Source organism: Oryza sativa, chromosome 6, assembly GCF_034140825.1.
Source record: "Oryza sativa Japonica Group chromosome 6, ASM3414082v1".
Classification (NCBI taxonomy): domain Eukaryota; kingdom Viridiplantae; phylum Streptophyta; class Magnoliopsida; order Poales; family Poaceae; genus Oryza; species Oryza sativa.
Window position 1 is genome coordinate 14,782,801 of NC_089040.1, and position 20,477 is coordinate 14,803,277.

At 41.1% G+C, this 20,477-nt stretch overlaps 1 protein-coding gene and 4 long non-coding RNA genes across 11 annotated transcripts; 2 read left to right on the plus strand and 3 right to left on the minus strand.

The window, feature by feature from the left end:
• Positions 1-492: 492 nt before the first annotated feature.
• Positions 493-1,647, minus strand: LOC112939337 (uncharacterized). The gene is made up of 2 exons (XR_003242955.2): positions 1,384-1,647; positions 493-1,130 (listed from the first exon to the last, which is right to left on the minus strand). It is a non-coding gene; the product is annotated as an uncharacterized lncRNA (long non-coding RNA).
• On the plus strand, positions 1,066-3,238 carry LOC136356824 (uncharacterized). Of its 2 annotated transcripts, none has more exons than XR_010741845.1 (3): positions 1,066-1,216; positions 1,985-2,063; positions 2,920-3,238. It is a non-coding gene; the product is annotated as an uncharacterized lncRNA (long non-coding RNA). The 2 variants fall into 2 exon arrangements; XR_010741846.1 differs by having other exon boundaries at positions 1,082-1,216; positions 1,992-2,063.
• A 1,156-nt stretch (positions 3,239-4,394) lies between these two features.
• Positions 4,395-10,256, minus strand: LOC107276550 (uncharacterized). The gene is made up of 6 exons (XM_066311819.1): positions 10,145-10,256; positions 10,020-10,061; positions 9,346-9,516; positions 9,084-9,263; positions 8,652-8,864; positions 4,395-4,818 (listed from the first exon to the last, which is right to left on the minus strand). The coding sequence occupies exons 2-6, from the start codon at positions 10,038-10,040 to the stop codon at positions 4,603-4,605; spliced, it is 801 nt and encodes a 266-aa protein (XP_066167916.1). The 5' UTR covers positions 10,041-10,061; positions 10,145-10,256; the 3' UTR covers positions 4,395-4,602.
• Positions 7,162-8,348, minus strand: LOC4340990 (uncharacterized). The gene is made up of 3 exons (XR_010742133.1): positions 7,909-8,348; positions 7,422-7,506; positions 7,162-7,310 (listed from the first exon to the last, which is right to left on the minus strand). It is a non-coding gene; the product is annotated as an uncharacterized lncRNA (long non-coding RNA).
• Positions 10,257-15,981: 5,725 nt separating the features above from the next.
• LOC107281184 (uncharacterized) lies at positions 15,982-19,726 on the plus strand. Of its 6 annotated transcripts, none has more exons than XR_010742112.1 (4): positions 15,982-16,493; positions 16,597-17,993; positions 18,186-18,799; positions 19,183-19,726. It is a non-coding gene; the product is annotated as an uncharacterized lncRNA (long non-coding RNA). The 6 variants fall into 6 exon arrangements; XR_010742113.1 differs by having other exon boundaries at positions 18,186-18,227; XR_010742114.1 differs by having other exon boundaries at positions 16,597-16,744; positions 16,948-17,993; positions 18,186-19,726.
• The last annotated feature ends 751 nt before the right edge of the window (positions 19,727-20,477 follow it).

Sequence of the window (20,477 nt, forward strand, 5' to 3'; positions counted from 1 at the left end):
TTAGCCATGCGCTCAAATTAGGAATTTGATTGAAGAGTCAATCAATGTCTAAACTGTGTCAAGTAGTGACATTCCTTATAAATATCGATATATTTAGAAATACGGTAATTACCAAATTATAAGAAACACAAATTTCTACAAAAATATGGTAAATACAGAAACGATCGGTATAACAACAAAATCATTTCCGTTTCCATTTCCATATTTTTACCATGTCTATTTTTTTGTCGACTACTATTTCCATATGGCTCGGTCGGTCGGCCAGGAATTACCATTACCATTTTCACCCCTAGATGAAATGCTGGTTCGGGGAAACTCACCAGATGTTGGGACTTATGAAACAACCCGCAGTTTAGTTAAATCATAAATCTGTTGTTATGCACATAATTATAGTTTTAAAAGGAACCAAGCAGTGCACATGTAGGCACTCAACTTAGTTTCCCATGCATTGAATCAGAATCCCACATATATTGGTTAGCAAACCCCAAAGCATTTCAATACATGTCTAGAAGTGCATTCGATTAAATAATTAGAAATGTAGATGGTCTGAATACATAAGCATATAAGAGGTTCATACTAGCTGCAAATTAGCTGTCACACCCATAAACTGCAACTTTCATCTGCTAACTCAGAGAGGTATCAATGCCATCAAGGATAGATCAACACTTTAAGCTAGTCTTGATTATCATCATTCAACTAACGAATGAGCCACTAACTCGTCTTTCACCCTTGCGGCCACAATTGGTACCACCATAAAAGAAGCCATATTTTCTTTATCCAGTCAAGGGTGGTCAAGGTGACCACAGTGCAAAGAGTAAATAAAAACTCTCACCTAGTGAGCTTGTGACACATACCCATAATAATAGTGAAAATCAACAGGGAGAAGTATGGGCAGCATTCCTAACACCTCCTGGTAATAAGTAAGAGAAGGTGGAAGTAGGTGAGATAGATATGGGCACAACAATCACCTTCAACCAGTGAACACATCGAGCAACACAACCCCTCTCCACCTTCACCTCAATTGCCAACCATTCCCAAGATTTGTAGCCAATCAACCTGAAAATGGTGACGTAGAGCACCACCATCAGCTCGGTAGGAAGGAGGACTGCCGGTTTGGGGAAGAACTGGACCTGCAGGGGGAGGAGTGAAGCTCATTAGCTGCAAACTTGTGGGGGATCAATCAAGAAAACATCACCCACCAACAGAAAGGGAGCAGGTGATTTTCCCCATATTACCACAACCACATTCCCTAGTAAATTAAACTTAAAACAATCTATCACCAGTGTGTAGTTTTCCCTAGCACCTTAGTTCAGTTTTTAATAGGAAAGAAGGAGCAGCAGCATCAGCAGATAAAATGGAGGAGTAAAGAATAGGAGCACTTACCTAGGGGATGGTTGCACGGTGATGTCGAGCACTATGGGGCACTGGTCAGGGCATCTGGGCTTAGAGTTCCATGCGTGACTCCATTCTAGCCATGGGAGTCCACTTCTTTGAGCTGTGGGTTGGAGAGCTCAAGGAGGAGGATTAGGAGGGCAGGTCTTGTTGGTAGCCTGGGCATTGAGGGCGCCGAGAGCAACATGGTGGCAGCAGCAACAGTACTAGAGTGGGGATTTGAGGGAGAAGATAGCCACTGCTAGCAGCAAATGCAGGAAGGAAGAAGGGGATTAGCTAGCTGATGCTTTTACCTGTACGAGTCATAAAAGGGGAGAGAAGGGGAGAGGTCTGTACAGTACAGGTGAGAACAGAGGAGAAAAGGAAAGGTGGACTAATTGCTAGATACACATTAGTAGGCTACACAGAACACCAACTTGAGCATAGGGACCCAATAATCTGCAGTCCAAGTATACTTTAGATAAATTATCTAGCACATCGCAATTGGAGTTTTGGTATAATAAAAAGGTTACAAATTTGTAAGCACATTTGTAATTGTAAATTATTGTATTTATATTCGTATAGTTTAATTAAATCTTGACGCGTTTGACAGAATGCAGGAAGGGAACTAGGGGCGGAGTCGGGTTAGTGGGGAGTGCCAGCTAGTTTCGATTTGAACTACGAGGATTCAGGCAAGCGAACCTTTGATCATGATGATTTGAATTATTTTGCGTACCTTATTTTTCTTCATGATACTGTCGCCTTGCATAAAATGGATTTAACAAAATATAAGCCGGAATATATATAGGGAGAATGATAGATGCTGGGAGGGGACAGTTGGAGCAACTGACCTTCCAATACTTACTAAGTTACTAGAAGGGTAGGGGGTGCCCATGGATGGAGATTGACTGGAAGCGGGACCCTTTACATATGACTATAATATAAGGACTAAAAATCACTCTCACTTGTATACGTGTGCCATATAAAAATCGTGTCAACCATATCCTTGTCGCAAGGCGAGCAACGCTTTGTATCTTATCAAGTTGTTACACTCCGCATGGTGCGTAATGATAGATAGTGGTAAGATGGGAGATGATATAAACCCCATAGAACGTTAGTACTCGGATGGGAGATGATATAAACCCCATCAAGATAGTAACATGTGGTGGAGCGGAGTGTAATGTGCTGAAATAAGAGAAGTGTGTTGTACTCTAAATATTACAAATACGCGACTTGTAATATATAGAGTGAATATGGGTACAGTGATACAAGCCTGCGCAGTGCTCAACTAAATCGTGATTCACGCCTATCTCTTGGATTAGAGGCTACGGGAGCCTATTGCGGTTCTTTCTCACTATACAAGTGATTAGTAGTTTTTCTTATAAATTAAATATGGACTTCTCTTACAAGAATCATTTTTAAAAAGGAATTATAATTGAGAATTGATGACTTGATATGATTTATGAAATTGCATGTCATATATCCTTGCTATTAATATTGCTTGCTGAGTACTTGTACTCACCCTTGCTATTAACCCTCTTTGTTTAGATGCAAACATTTCTGGGCAAGCCAGTGAGTTAAGTGGTGGGTTGGAGGATCAGTACTATGCCCCTTGGTGTGCTGAAAATCAAGGGGATGTTGTTTATGACTATGACATGTATTATGGAGGATGGGATGAGTAGATGTATGCAGGGGAGTGGTCTAGTAGCTTTGTTAGTGAACCTGGAATATTGGAGCACCTAGTGACCAAAGTATTGCTAGCTCCTGCTTGAAACTTGTATTATTAATGGGTGAACGTGTAAGGCCCTGTTTCAGACTTTAGCCCTGCGTGACATGGTATTGTAATGTTATCTGAACCTTCTAGCTATTATTCTGTTGCTATCTCTGATGTGGATCATTATTCGCTAGAGTGCGGCTATGGCGAATAATAATCCATGGACTAGTGACGTCATTTTGGTAATGACGGCGTGGGTTGTCACAACTTACAACTCGATTACCTCTGCCCTATCCAAGGCTCGAGCAATGGACAAGGCCGCTGAGATCCTTGCCAGGATGCTTAAGAACGGTGTTACATATGCGGATATGCCTGATTGCATCACGTATACTAGTCTTGTGCATGGATATTGCTAGCTCTTCAGGAAAGCCCAAAGAGGCTATTGAGATTTTCAAAAAAGATGTGCAGAGATGGTGTTGAACCGGATGTCGTTACTTAGAGCAAGTACAATAGCAGACTATTAGCCAGCTATAAATATATTTAAATGAGATAAAAGATGAGAGAGAAGAGTAGTGGACTACAGATCTGTAGCCAGCCGCAGTACAGACTCCAAAATACAATGTGTGTATGATATATGGGACCATATATTAATGGTATAGTAAGCAACTATTGTATGAATTGGCTATTAGATTGGCTATATATGAATTGGAGCTCGTAGTGGGCTATACTATTAAACTTGCTCTTATACCACGCTGATGGACTATCTATGCAACAAGTTAAAATACATTCCAAGACCTCTTTTCAAAAAAAATGCATTCCAAGAAAACCGAGGCACATTAAGCTAGGGAGGCTTACTAGTGGCTCGACTATAAAAACAGAATTTGTTGCATGACTTTCCGTCTAATGTCTGAATATGTTGTAGTGGCAAGGGAAAGAAACAACCCTACAGAGAAATTAATTCTGAATATGTTGAACCATTGAGCATTTGAACTACGTACCTAATATTAATGCAGGACAATGAAAAGGGGCGAGGAGATCGATCAGTACTCTCCTACTTTGTAGGAATGGCAAAGTTCAGACAATTCAATTATGAAGACTGCAGTAGTAAATCACAAGGAGAGAGCCATGCATGCATGCTAGTCTCATTGATTCATCTCACTCTGAAATTGATCGATGCACTCATTAAGAGTACATACAGTGATGGAATCACTAGTAAGGATAAGGTGCCATAGTAAAAATACCAACCAAACACTCTTGTCCAATTCATATATATAAAGGAAGAACAGGGTAAACCACAGGGACAGAGCCATGCACGATATATAGTCTGATGATTCATCTAGCTCAGTCTGAAATGCAGTCATTGAGAGTACACAAGAGTACTAGAGTGATCAAATCACTAGTAAGGTGACATACCAATTACCAAACACTCTTAATGTCTGCATCAAACACCAGGGCACGCAGGTGCAGCCCAGCTGCTGGGACGCTTAATTTGGGAGCATAGTAAGAACAGTGGAGTATTACTCTTGTTTGATCACTCCTGGCTGCGCTTGTTGAGCCTCGTCGTATATGCGTTCAGCTGCCGTGACTAAAGAGTCCAAACGACGAGCCGCCTTAGACCTAATTCTACGGGACTTCACCATTTCTGCATAAGCCCTCAAGCAAGACAACTTCCGGAATATACCTTTATATTTAGGCGCATCATCCACCAACTTTGAATAATCATCTCCAAAAAGCTGATCCATGTACACTTTGGCACATTAATTCAATTGAATGACAAATTAATTTCATACCCAGCAACAAGCAGCTGGCAAAATAAATACTAGAAAGAAACACGCGCTACGCTGCGTGCGATGATGATTGTATTAACTATAACAATGCATAATAAGTATTCTCTTGCACTTTTATGTGTAAAGAGCAGTGCATAGTCAAAATCTCACTGCAAATGTACAAAATGCATACATGATTCATGGCCAAGCAGGCCTTTATATGTTACTGCAACCTAAAAGATAATGCATCAATCTAAGAACTGTGCTATAAACTGACCACGTTATATAAAAACTAAATAAATTGAAAATTGCATCTTTCATGTACATATAAATAATTTTGCATAGCTTAACAATTCAGATATACTGCAGATTTCTCTTGCTTCGCGGAAGAACACGGAGATATCAGTGTAATATCTGGAGTCCAGATGCCCACCAATTCCTGACAAAGCATAAATGTAAAGATAAATCTATTTGTTTGGATTAATTAAATTCAAGATGTGTCAAAATCGACTTAAGAGTCAATATAACAAATCATTAACACTGGTCATATGCAATTTGAGATTTGAGGTATACTTGAAATGGGATTTTTTTCATAAAAATTATTGGTAGCTATGGTTAGGGAAATACTGTAGAATCAGACTGCAAGTAGTAGAGATGAACCATCTGCTGATTTTGAACACCACCTACAACATAAGGAAGCAATCCATGAAAATTGGTCAACGAAGATAATGTCCGTAATAGAAGTTCAAAATGACCACATGAGATGTCATAATAAAGATTTGATAGGATCTATATTAGTATAAAGCAAAATGAGTTAACTAAAAAGTTCTCATGTAAACCACAAAGAATGAGTTGAATAAAAGTGTACTAATTATTCTAGTAGCATTCAAGGGGCAGCAAAAAACCACATTCTACTAATCAAATATTACCAAACTATTGATGATCCAATACTGAAAATGAAACTATTCCTCAGCTAATAGGTCTTGCAATGCAACCCAAGAAAAACCTAATCCAATAACTCTTAATTAGATAATATGTTTTAAGTTTTACTAATGATGAATTAGATATATTGCTGGACCTTAACATATTTTCACAAACATGATAAATTTATCTCCTAGAGTTGGATGTAAAGATTAAAGTTAGACTTTCTATGCAATAAGATGTATTATACAGTTCATGAACTGAACAATATGACAATCCCGTCATAATTTGAGAATAACAATTTCTTAATGGTTTGTAAACTTACGTATAAGTTTTAATTTATAGAAAGCACGACCTAGGAGGCCATGACCCATGAGGTCTAGAGAACTTTTGGCTTATTCATAATATCTAGATCAAGATTCATGGTACTAAATGTGTAATCCTCTCTGTGGAAATTGCAAAATAGTCCTGGCATGTTATATTATCAAAGAACAATTTCGGTAAACTCCTCCTGAAAAAGTAAAAAGCTGAATAATTGCTATTACAGTTGAATACATAACTTGTATGTTTAGATAATAGGTTATTCCGGTGACAGAATATGTGCGCCATATAAAGAGGAGAACATGGGGAGTCCATGTGAACGATTCAACTTAATACTGCAAGTACTCATGTGTAAACAGGTAAAACTGATCTATATAGACTACCGAGCAGAGAACGAAGAAGCACATCTAGACTTTCCCGCATGAGTAAGAAGAAAAAACTGAACACAACTTGCTTCACACTTGTAATTTGGGCATGCAAAAACAATTGGTTTGCTCTAACGTGGAGCAAATCTTCTAGCAGCGAGAATAATTGGGTTGCAAAAACAAAAGGAAGCTCTAACATGGAGCAAATTTTATAGCAGCAAGAACAATTGGTTTGCGGAGCTAATTCAGGTAAGAATTGCTCTCGAGAACAGTAGGATTTAGCTACCTAAGGTATGCTCATCTCTGACAACATGGCTGCAGAGGCAAATTAGTAAAGAAAATAATTCACATTAGACTCAATAAACAATATTTGGAGAACTTAAAGGGTTTTACCTTGAATCAAAGGTTTGATGTAGGCAAGCGACCTTGAATATATAGAAGCTAAACATTTAATAATCATGTGGAGTGAAATAAGATGTACTGAGATAATAATATAGCTTGTTATCATGTGAAATACTCCATCGTATACATGGGCTGGTAGCAATCGGATGGATGGCCAAGCAAAGCAGTTTAACAGAGCTTGCTGTGGGCACTCTGTCGAAGGCTGCATTTGCGCCACACATGCCTCTTGGAGAACAGCACATTCGTATGGGCTCCTAAGTAGCTCATTCTTCTCCATCTGTAAACTTTTTCCCCATATCAAAACATCAAGAGGGCATTCCAGCCAGCAAAATGTAAATGGATATATGCACTCAACTACAGACTTCAAAATTTAAGGGGTTGATTTGGGGAAAACTCACCAGGGTTGGGAGAAGTTTCCTGAGTGGATTAAGATATATGTGCTAACTCCAACTATTTGATTGTAATGAATGTACAAATGATTAGGACAACAATCGGATGAACACGGACATGCCTGAACTAACAAAAACAACTAATAAAATCAGAAACATATGCACATCTTACCTGCATCTGGTAGAAATAAGATCCAAGCAACCTATGTAGTGGAGTACCAGCAGATCTATTGCCATTAGATAGCTTGCTTCCACTGCTGCAAGAAAAATACGGGGATCGAACCAAAAAATTAAATCCAGCCAGATGAGAGAGAAAATTACATGGGGAAAATTACCTGATGTAAATGTGATGAGATCTAGCATGCATACTCCCTCCGTCCCAAAAAAAAGACAACCCCTGGTTTCCGTGTCTAACGTTTGACCGTTCGTCTTATTTGAAAAAATTATGAAAAAAATTAAAAAGACAAGTCACACATAAAATATTAATCATGTTTTATCATCTAACAACAATAAAAATACGAATTATAAAAAAATTTCATATAAGACGAACAGTCAAAATTGGACACGGAAACCCAGGGTTTGCCTTTTTTTTTTTTGGACGGAGGGAGTACTTTGCTGCAGAAAAAGAAAATGTTTGATGCGAGGGGGAGGGAGCGCACTGCCACAGAGGAAAAAAAAAGGTGGAGGGCGTCGTTGGGGGATTCGCGTGCCAGTGCCTTGCCCCCGTCCTCACCAAGATGCAACCGTCCTCACGGGCAGATGAGGATGGTGGCGGCTCATGTTCTTCTTCTCCAGGCGGATGGATCTTCGATTGCAGATGCGGTGGCTTGATTGGAAAGAGCGGCAGTGGCGGAAGCGCTCCGTTGACGGTTAGGAGGGCGAGATTACGGCGGCAGCACACGTGAGGGAAGAAGCGGGGAGGCGGTGGCGAGGCAGAGATAAAAGAGGAGAAGAGGCGGCAGCGGCTTGCACCCCTCTCCTCCGAGTGGGAAGTTCCATCGCGGAGGAGACCGGGGTCGCCATGGGCAGATGCGATTACGGCGGCGGCGACGTGTGCGAGGAGAGGGGGAGGGCATGGGCGCACGCGATTGCGCAAGCCGCGCGTGGGTGGGCGAGACGGCTAGGGTTTGGTGCGGGGTAGCAAAATCCGCACCGTCTATTCCGGATCCGACGATGCCACGGGTGTGGAAGGGCCGGCAGCATGGGACACGTGGACGGTCAGATCAGCCTATCGTGAGATCGGACGGAGGACGTTAGCAGGAACAGTCCCGTAATTAACCGAAAGTGCAATGGTTTTTTTTGCAAAAATCGATGACGTGGCGCTCCTAATCTTCCAGCGTTCCCACGGCTTTTAAGTAAACCTATATTTGCAAACTATAAATAAATATTATTATGATTTTACCTCGGGAAGGTTCCCAACCAACTTGTATTCACCATTAGGGTAACATAACATCATGATAGCAGTTGCAAGTTTCAGCAGGTCCCAATCCTCAGCGTTGATGCCAGATGTCTCCTTCAGGTGCTTACCAGCATAGCGCATGCTCTCACCATGTTTCCTCACATGATAGTCAGTCTCGTACAAGAGGCCCGTCGCCTCAATGATACTTCTAGTAACCTGGATTATCGATGCAAGGAACATCAATTATATTGCTACACACATATATCGATCACTAATTCAAAAAAGAGCAAATTAATTAACGGCAAAATTCTGTAAAAAGTGTCCAAATAAGTAGTAAAAATTTAAGGGCTAGCTCCCAAGTGCAGGGAGTTATCAAGAAAGCAGAAAAGCATGTTATGTTGGGAAACAAGCTAGGTAATGAGCTCGCTCACTCACCATCTCTGGTTTGAGATCACCGAAGCCATACTTATTCAGGGTAAATTTCATCCCTTCACACATCGGGAGGCAATCCTCTTTACTCAGCTCTGATTTTCCATCAGGTACTAAATGTTCCTTTAGATTATTCAGGCCCCACATCAACTCCATCACTTCAGCATTCCATAGGCACTTTATTCCCTGAAATAATCACAGGGAAAAAAATCAGTTGCAAGAATTGTTCACATATGTAATTAAGCAGACAAGGAAACACAACACTAACCAAGTTACTTTGAATGATAGTTACATATTCTTGCTTTCCAACTGCTAGTGTCTGCCCAGGACAGATAAACCTCCGGATCATGCCTGCAAGCTGTTCGCTAACACCAGTATCAAGGCTAAGGGCGCTGGCCTTGTCCTCGAAAGCTTGAAACTCTTTCAGCCAAACAGGATGCTATAAAAACGAACAGCAACAAGCTAGCATGTTAAGGGAAGAGGAAACGTACAGTCAATCAATTGTCATGCCTTAATCTTGACTGCAAGGGGAGTAATTAAGTTGTAGCCTGTTCAAGTCGTCAATAATTGCAGTGCAGCTCAGTATAAGCTGATCGATGTGCTAAGCTAATGGGAAGTGGACTGTCCCTCGACTAAAATTTTTTTTGATCTTACAAATTCTTTGTATAAAAACTCTTGGGGAGGAAGAACAATCACTCTTTACTATTGTAATTAGTATCATGAGTTTTGTGCAAAAATATACTTGTATAAATATTTACTATAAACAACACAGTAACATGTACATCGATCTAACATAGATGAAGGTTGAAATCGCGCAAATGCAAGACTTAAATAGGCTAGCTAGTATATAATAAAGAAATAACAATCATCATCAGAAGAGTCAAATCATAATAAGAAAGAGAGAAAGTAGCTAGCTAGGGGGAAGGAATTGATCGAACTAACGTATTGAAGCATAAATTCCATGACAAATTCTCCCCATACATCCTGCACAGCATAGATCGAGAATGTAGGAAAGTTAGGTCATACTCATATTCAAATTCAACACAAGTAGCTAGCGAATTAATAACATGAGGGCATGTGGGCGGAGGAGTTTGATGCCGTCATAGCTGAAAAGTGCAAATCCAGTGGGCGTCTCAAACAGTACCAAGATCACTCCACCATTCCCCAGCTGGGCACCTAATTAAATTCGATCGATCCATCCATCAGGCAGCAAATTAAAACAACAAAAATTCAAATGTACAGTTTGTGGAACGTACGTACAGAAGCTAAAATACAAATAGGGCAAACTTAACCCTAATCGCAAATCTCATTCGCCGTCGCCGGGCGGGGTGAGGGTTGACGGGGGGCGCTCACCTAGACCGACGAGCGAGACCGAATAACCATCGTCGTCGTCTTGGTCTTCATCCGCCTCCTACTCCACGGCCACCTTCCCCTTTGCAATTGGCTTCTCCTCCAACGACAACCCCTCCATCACCCGCAAACACAATGCGTAATGCGAACCCCTTTGGATTTGGATACTAGGAGTATTTCTCTCGCCTTCACCCGCGATGGCGACGCTGCTTCCTTTTATACACTGTACGTACTACTCATCAACTAGCTAGGTTTCCAAGACCCAACAACAGCCCAGCTGGTCCATATCCCAGTAGTAGCGAAGGCCCACTCGGTCCAAATCTACAGACCTTTTATAAATAAAATTAAAAAAAAAGTCGGGCTTCAGGCCCAGCAACAGGAAGCGATAGATCCACCGCCAAACACCAAGTATTGTTCGACGGTTTCACTTGTCCATATCCATATGCATCGTCACTACACTGATTCGATGGAGTTTTCATGCCTCACAGGCTCACTCTTTCTATCTTTTGTGGTATAATTAAGTTTGATTGTTTTTCTCCGATCTCTATGTCATCTTGAAATTTTTCAGATAATGGAATAGAATATCCTAGCATTTGTTTTTTTCAACGAGCTACAGCAATTATTACAGCGTAACACATAAAAATAAAAAGATAAATTCATTTTGAACGTCCCATTACGGCCCCATCTCATTAACTTGTCTCGGTAATCTTGTTCATTTTGATTTAGCTCCTCAAACTAAGGATCAACAAGTGCTGTTCATAAATCTTGCACAGGATAATCCAATTTCCGCCTGGATTACTGCTAATCATCCTCCCAAAACGGCCAGGGTCCAAGGGGTTTTAATTTTTTTAACTTATAATTTCAGCCAGGTATCCAAACATTACAAGTGTATACCCTTCTGTTAGTGCACAGGGCAGGGGAAAAAAAGCACTCTTTGAAAGAGGTCCCAAGCAGTTGCCCTGTTCTGTTGAGAACAGAGGGGTAGATTTGCATGAGTTTAAAACTTTCTGGGGTGTATTAGCAACGCAAACAGACAATTACATGTGGGACCATTACTAATTTGTAAATAAACTAAAACCCAAGCATCTTTTTGCATTAAATCCTAAAACAAGTGCTTAAGGACTGAGGGATCTATATCCCAAAAGCCAGAGGGTCTTTGCGCAAAAGACCAGTAACTGACTGGTGGACCCGAGAGAGAAATGATTTTGAGAAAATGAGAAAAATGCATCTATAAGTTTCCTGTCATCTGAAAAATGGTATACCTTAAAAAAATTCATAGCAAATTCTTTATAACTACAAAAATTTCTCCAAGGAAAGGGGAAATTTCTCCAAGCAAATTCTTTATAGCAAATTCTTCATACCTTAAAAAAGGTTTTTGACAAATAAAATGATGGAAAACTTAAATTTTTAAGTTTGGCCCTCATGTGGTATACATCTGGTGATTAGTTGTATACTGATTGGGGGAGCGTGTGCCCAGACTAGCTTAAGAATTTCACTCAATGTCAGTTCATTATATATACAGTACGACTACATGTGCTAGTATGGGATAGCCCTGGCTTAGTAAACTATTTATGGTTTAGCCTTACATCCTAGTAGGCCGGTGTGTAGGGGTTAGTCGATAATTCTGAGGAATTAGTCGATAATTCATCGGAACATCCTATTTACCCCGATGTGGTAGTTTAGGTGACTAAGTCTGTCCAATACAACGGTATTGTGCCACGTGGTAGGGTCCGTTCGATGTTCGCCACCACGGCGTTAAGTTTAAAGCGTGGGCCTGCCACTTAACGGTTCTAGACATATTCTAAGTATGTCTAGGATGGAGTAACACGTGCTGGTGTAAGGCTAAAACATGAATTTTGGAAAGGCTTTGTTGTGGGTAATAAATCGGATACTTATGTATCGCGTGCCATGCATTGCATTATTATTATTTCACATCATGTGGGTAAAGTGTACAAACACGGCAGAATAAAAACTAATCGATTACCCGTGCTCACGGTCATGAGCGGCATGTGGATATGTGTTGAGTGTAGAGTGTAGACTTGTGTTTATTCTTTAAAATGCTGAATTTATCTTCAAATTGTGTTGAGTTTTGGAATGATTCCTTTGCTGTCTTGGAGGGCAGTAAGGTGTGTGTTTATACATGATAAATGCCTACTTTGATGTCCATATGCTAAGTACATGCTTGCTGAATATTTATTGGAAAATAAATTGATTTTGAAATATGTTGTGCAAAATAAATTTGCTTTATGCTGAAAAGAAACTTACTATACCTTTCCTTGGATGAAAGCCTTGCATGTAGGGTATTAGGATTGCCTTGCGCTTTCCAGTATATTTTTTTTAATGTAGTGACTTTTGCATTTTGTTGTTGTATTGTTGTTATTTAGGGTTGGTTGCAGGTGATGTCATTCCGGAGGAGGATGACTTCGAGGGTGATGATTCGTTCTTCCAGGACGGTTCTTACTAGGGTCTACCCTAGTCAGTTGCATAAAAGATCTTTTGGTTGCATAAAAGATCTTTTGGGTAGAAGATGCTTCCGCGAACCTAATTATTTGGCCGGTCGGCCATATGTATCTTAGAACTGAGTTGTGAGAGTTATGTTAAAACTAGAACTCCTTATATTTGGATATCATGAGCTTGGATGAAAAAGTTTAGGGTGTTTCTTTTGTTAGGAACATATTAAACATGAGTATGATTTAAGGATATTTGAGATGTCGTAGATCTTTAACCATTTTGTAAGTCTCCTAAATGTATAACACATCTGGTCGCCACCTTCGAGTGGTTTGACGGGCACATCTCAGGCTGAAGTCGACTGGCAGGCTAAAGACCTGTCAATATCTCCAATATCTTTCTCTCGAAGCGTCGGATATTTTCCTTATGTTCGTTTGATGAATTGATTTATTTGCTTCATCTTTCTAATATAAAGAAAAGTCTGGAGTGCTTCCGACACGGATCTGTTGCGGGAAGCCGCCGCCGCTGTCGTTGCTGTCAATCCACCGCACGAAGCCGTCACCACCGGCGGATCGGTCCGTGGGAAGCCGCCAGCACCGTCATTGCCGTCGAATCCACCACGGGAAGTCGCTGCCACCGCCTGATCGGGTCGTGGGAAGCGGCCGGCGTCGCCTGTGCTGCCGGATCTACCTGGGGGAAGCCCCCGCACTCCACCCATCTCTCTTCTTTTCCGCTCGCGAATGGAGTCGTGCCTTCGTTGTCTTGGCGCCGTGTTGGCGAGATAGGAGGAAGAGGAGGAGAGGGACTAGCAACGCCGGTGAGGGGAGGGGGAGGGGGAGCGGTCGAAAGGGGGCGGCGGAGGAGGAGCGGCGCTGCTGGTCGGGAGAGGGGATGAGAGGGGGAGAGGTGCCACCAGGAGGGGAGGGGCCGAGGGGGAGGAGGAGCTCGCGGTGGAGGATGGGAGGGGGAGCGGGAGCCAGGAGCAGCGACGCTGGACGCGAAACTTGGGAAGAGGACGACGCTCTTGGTATTTGGGGAAATTTTGACGGGAGAATGGATAAGTTTGTGGCAATTTGCAGATTAGTGCTTCATGTATAACATAATGACGAAGAACTGTTTCATAGATACTTTTTTGCGAGAGAGCCTAATATTTTTATGATCTTTGTATCTCACAGAAAAGGTAGGAATTGTGCAGATTTCATATCAAAATCAAGAAAAGGGCAAAGCCATCGGAAACTTATTAGACGAATTGAAAACTCAAATTTTAACAACAATCTCAATCGAGAAACACACATAAGATTCGTTGTTTGGAGTCCGTTAGAGTCGTGGAGGTTCTCCCTAGCAGGCTAGCACCACTTCAGGCAGGGATGAAAACAGTACGGAAATTTTTTGGATTCCGGATCTATTTTTGAAAACGGAATCTGTTGGTTGGAATTTTTCAGAAACGGAAATGAATTCAGAAATATTTTCTCGGAAATGTAATCTAATATGATTTTCGTCGGAACTTGGAATCGGTCGGAAACTTTCCGAAAAATTTCTGAATTTCCGGAATATTAAAGACCCATACCATAGTCTATAATTCCTCCCCAGCCCAATCCAATTCAGCATCCTAATTCCTAAGACACTCAATTCAGCCCAACCCAATACACCCAATTCAAACTTGAGAATTGGACTTAACATGATTGTGTTTTGTGATGTAATGTTGAAATTTGAGACTTGAGAATTGGATTTGACATAGTTTAAAGCTTAGTTTGAGGGGTTTTTTATTCCGATAAATTTTCGTTACTGTATCAGCGACGGTCCGTTTTTGTTTCGGTTTTGGTTTCGGCAATATTTGATTCCGTTTTCGTGTCCAGGGTTTCCGATTCCGAAAAAGAAAAAGAAAACAATAAAGATGGTTTCCATTCGTTTTCGTACCATTTTCATCCCTACTTCCAGACAACTCAAACAGGTGAGCTATTGAGCCGCTTCAATATGTTGGGATGAGGATGTAGTGTGTAGGAATTTTAGCGGGCCCTGGAACTTACACTGTTGTCTAATTAGTACACACGTGCGAAGTTGACTTGGGCCTTTCAGTTGAGCTATACATAGTCGCCTTGATTTCAATAATTTCTACGTAACGTTTGAGCCACTCTTTTTTGATTGATCGTGCAGTGCCTTATAATTAAAATGCTACTCAGCAGTAATTTATTTGCTACTTTTTCTACATTACCTACTTATAGAATTGACTTAAAGTTCAGTGTTGGAAATTATATGTTTAATCAACCAAGGGGAACTCCTAATTTTTAAAAACTATACTTATCAAATAATCCGTTGCAACGGATGGGCAATTAGCTAGTAAATAATTATTTTCTTCAATTGACGTGGTAATTTCTATATCTCAAGAGTGAACGTGGTGTTTTTTTGAGCCATGCTTAGATAGATAGATATAGAAGTATATGAGATTTTTATTTCGAGATATTATTGATATCCAATTTGAAACCTATGTTGGGATGATGCCCATATCTTCTATTCCATCCGTTTTAGGTTATAAGACTTTTTAGCATTGCTCATATTCATATAAATGTTAATGAATATAGATATATATAGGTGTCTTGATTTATTAACATCTATATGAATGTGGGCAATGCGAGAAAGTCTTATATAATATGAAACGGAGGGAGTATTTTGTTTTCTTATGGCCTGGCAGAATCTCTAAAGCAATTAGGAGTCCAACTCTCATCCCAAGTTAACTTTTAAAGGGATTTTTATACGATTCCTATATTTTGAAAAGCGAACAAACTTAAAAATCGACTCAAACACAGACAACGTAGTAAAATATCGGTAAAAACATTTTCTATTTTTATATTAGTAGAGATGAAGATATAGGCCTCACCTTAAAAAAACTGGCAAATTCGAACCAGTAACTGCCCAACCATTCGATGGAATCACATATTGATATGCCTTTTTTTTTTTGAGCGACTCTACCTGTATAGTTCAACAAGTGGTTTTACTCATTCATCATTCATCATGTGACAGATCCAAATCGTCCAAAATCGAACAGATGAAATCGATCCGACGGCTCGGATTGATAACAAATCGCGCACCCCATAGTATCGCGCAAAACGCGTCACCAGACTCGTGGCGCAGATCACGACTCCCTACCTCTCTCGATCAGATCGCGCTCGCCCCTTCCAGACGCGCGCCTTGCGCTCGCCCTGCGCCACCGCCGCCGCTGCCGATCCGGTCTCCACACCGCGCCGCCGCCCCTCGCCTCTCCACCGCGTCGGTCTCCTCTGCGAGCGCCGTCGCCCCCCCCTCCCTCTCCACCGCGCCGGTCTCCTCCGACAAACTGCTGCGGCGACTTCCTCCTCGGCCTCCGCCTCAACCGCCACCGATACGGAGCCACGCCGCTGATTCCTCCAGATCAGGCACCACCAAGTCGTCGTCCATCGTGCCTCCTCCACCAGTCGCGCTGCCCCGCCGCCACGATTCACCACCGCCAGGTCATTGTACAGCAGTGTCGATACCCCTCCCAACCACTCGGCCTGCTCTGCTCCGTCCCTTCTCATGAAAAAAAAACCTAAACTGCAACTCCTCCGCCGCCGCCACATTTGCCGACTGCTCCTGACGACCGAGGTGCTCTATTGGCTTTTGTGATTACCATCGTGCTGTGCCCTTTGATTTATCGGTTTCGCTCGCTATAGAAGTGATTAACATGCTTACGTGCATATTCTGCTAGAGAAATGTGATCCCTCGCCGCCCCAAAGAAGCGACCTGAGACCAACGACAGTCACGGCCACCAGCAGCCAGGGCCAGCGAGATGCTATATTGAACAGCAGGGCAACATGCATATCTCTGAATTTGCATGTAATTTTCTGAATTTGCAGGTATTTCGCTGAGTTTAACTTGCAGTGCAAATGCAGGTATCCATTAAATGACGATGATCACTAATTTTAAAAGATTCCTCAAACTACATTGTGCCGAAATTGTTTGGTTCTGCTTGAATTATTGCTTCATCGGGCATCAGCTGCATAGTATGAGACTGAGTTTGCTAGAGACAAATAGGATAATGACTTTTTAAAAAGTACAGGACAACATGGCTAAAATCCATAAGGATCGATTTTGTGTGATGTTTTATGAATATGGAGCCACGCCGCCGTCCCTCCGCTGCCGAAGGTACATAACCCCTTCTCCCCAATCCTCGCCCCCCTAAATCCCCCTGCCATCGATCTTCCATCAACGCGGCGACGCTGGCAGTATTCAACACAATGCAGTAAACACAATGAATCAGGGAATGAATTGAACAAATGGCGACGGTCGTTCTGTGTAGAAAATGGTTCATTGGATATAGTATTGGATGTTGTATTGCCTATTCTCTGTAGATTTTGTAGTTGTTAGAACTTTACATATATGGTGACACTTATTGCATTGATACTCTCCTGATGATTTTTGGTTTTCATCACTTAGCTGTCCATGTTGATTTGTATCGTGTTTTGACAGTAGTAATAATATTAAGACTATATCATTTTTCTAAACATGCATGCAAGCCTGCAAATTTGTTGGCTGACCAAGTCTAGCTGCAAGAGACATCAAGTCTATACATAACTAAAATGCACAAAATAAGCATTTTTGTATGTTGTTGATTTTCTAACGAATGGTTTCCATAGTCTATGAGCAGATATCATCCAATATTTATGTATGTTGTTGGCTTTGCATCTGACTATTGGAACTGTTGGATAATGAAGCTAACATATAAAGAGTGGTTTGGTTAGGCTTTGGGCCTGAAGTTTCAACATTATTGATTTGATTATTTGATCACATTTTCTACTTGCCATACTAATCAAAACGCCATGGCTAGCTACCTGCAGGATTTGATTATTTTTCCTCAGATTTACAAACAAAACTGAATCTGCATGCTACCTTGTTCAGGCCTCATTCAGATCACTTTCATGGCTAGCTACCTGCAGGTGATCTCTCTACGGAACCGAAGATCACGATGCAACGCTGGCATAGTATTGATCAATTGAGTGTCACTGCCAAGAGCTCCATGACCTAGGTCAACAGGCAACCAATTTTCGTTGTATGGAAACTGAAAGCAGTGAATAAGCTCTGGAAGAATGGACTGCATTCCTTCATGTAAGAGCATTTTACATTTTTGTCATTTTTTCTTATTTGATTATTATCATTGTCTCCCAAGTGCCTTTTTCTATAGTGTGTACTGTAACATGAACATTCCTGAGAAAACGGTTCATTTAATATCATCATAATGCCTATATGATTTATGTGTTCATTTTAATATACTGAAATTGCCATGTGTTGGATTTACAGCTATGAAGTTCTATGTTTAGCAGATGGTATTGTTCTTTGCAGGTATGAAAATTATCTGTATGCTTCTTTGCAGGTATGTGTCTCTAGCAAAGATTTAGCAAAAATTAGGAAAAAAATATAAACTACACAAAAGGAATATGTACTTTAAGTCATTTGTGACACTACTGGAGAAGAGGTCTTTGAAGGGTCGGCCGATTTCCACAATAGTCCCGGTTCCAAAACGAACCGGGACTAAAGTGTCTTATTAGTCCCGGTTTATTACTTCAACGGGACGAAGGGATCTTTAGTCCCGGTTGGTAATTTTTAGTCCCGGTTCGCCTCCTGACAGGACATGTCAGACCTCTGTCGGGAGGCTTGGGATCTTTAGTCCCGGTTCGTGTTACCAACCGGGACTAAAGATCATATCTTTAGTCCCGGTTGGTAATATAAACCGGGACTAAAGTGATTTGAGATCTTTAACCAACCGGGACTAAAGTTGCACAGCTTTATATGCCCCTTCTTCCTCCTCCAGCCCGAGCCATTGCTTCAAAATTAAGCTTTGAGGGAGGGAGGTGCTGTCAAAATTTTAAGAAAATTTTTTTGGTGGTAATATACAAATTTGAGGTCTTCAAAAGGTTAGCAACTTCATCCTACTCTTTGTTTTGCTTAGCATCTACATTTGGAGCTATTCTTTTTACATATTTTTCCCTCTAGAAAATGTGATGGAATATGATGAGAGAGAAAGTGTGTGTAGGGAATAAAGAAGATTATAAATACTTGTTTGAATAATTACATATAATTTTGTATGAATTATAAAACTAAGCTAATTTAATATTAAAATAAGAAAAACATATTAAATATTTGTTTATAATGTAATTAAAACATGAAAAATATGTACAATGAATTTAATAATAATGATTAATTGTATGAATAATTATATTCAATTATTGTATTATTATGTAATTACCTCGTAAATCTTGGATTTTGTATAATTACGATTTATATGTATTTCATATAGATGGATCGGCAATGGATGTACGTGGATCGGCGGTCGAAAGAGTTTATTGACGGCGTGCATTATTTTTTTGTGTGGCCAATGATAACAAGCGTAACGGTTTTATAAGTTGTCCATGCGACATGTGCAAAAACCAGAAGGAGTATTCCACCACACGAACTATTCATGCCCACCTGTTTCAGTGGGGGTTCATGCGTAGCTACAATTGTTGGACATCGCACGGAGAGGTTGGGATTGCAATGGAAGAAGATGAAGTAGAAGATGAGAACATTCCGGACTGGGCTCAGTATGGCGGATTTGAAGAAAACACAATGGGCGAGGCGAAGCTGGATGTTGAAGGGAATGACGGTGTTGATAAACTTGGTCAAATATTGCGGGACTTACAGGAGGACTGCGAAAGTGAAAAGGAGGTTGTAGACCCCCGTTTTTATAACAGGAATCAATCGTGTAAACAGTACCATTTCCCTGGATCAAGTTGTCTGGTACACACGAATTCATAGCTGAAATACCAAGTGCACATACACGAGTGTCTAGTACGAATTATTACATCATAAGCCCGCAGGCATAGTCTTAAATCATCGGACCGAGCGGTCCGGAATTCATTCCAAAAATAGAAGTAGGTAAGGCAGCGGAACGCCATTGCCACAGGCAACGACCGTAACTAAGACCTACTGAGCGCCATCGTCTTCATCACCCTCCTGGTAGTAAGCGTAGGGATCCTCCGAAGCTTCATCTCCGACCTCTGATTAAGTTTGTATATTGCAAGGGTGAGTACCATCCGTACTCAGCAAGCCACCACAGCAACAATGCATATGATAGGGGTATTCAAAGGATGGCTTTGGTTCTTTTACGCAAAGCATGTTTTGTAATTCTTTTCACAAGCCTAAGACCTAGCACAGATTGATCAAATTTTAGTACTAGTGTTCATATTAAACAATGACGGTTTTGTCCACCATCCATTGTGATCCCAAGGATAGCTTCCCGCCATTGTTTTCTGAGGACGTCCACATTCCCGCCTCTCAGGAAGTGGCTCCATCAGTATAGAAATCATCATGCAATATTCCATCCCACACAAGTTAAGAATTTAGAGTCTAGCCAAGTGTAATACATGTCCCAGTGCTCAATAACCGTGAGCACGGCTATTCGAATAGATTTGGTTTACTCACACTGTAGTGGATGTACACTTTACCCGCACTCCGCGACTGCCCAACACATGAGCCTCGTCCCAACACATGAGACGCGTCACGGCAAAGCTTTTCGATAACCTCGCATTGGCAGTACCCGCTCCATGAACTTAA

Bases quoted from the DNA above. Each gene is read 5' to 3' on its own strand.
- LOC107276550 (XM_066311819.1), bottom strand. From the start codon at position 10,040: ATGGAATTTATGCTTCAATAC. The intron at 9,517-10,019 runs GTTAGTTCGATC...TCGTTTTTATAG, and splicing joins TGGAATTTATGCTTCAATAC to CATCCTGTTTGGCTGAAAGA. The intron at 4,819-8,651 runs GTAAAATCATAA...TACATGGATCAG, and splicing joins TGGTTGGGAACCTTCCCGAG to CTTTTTGGAGATGATTATTC.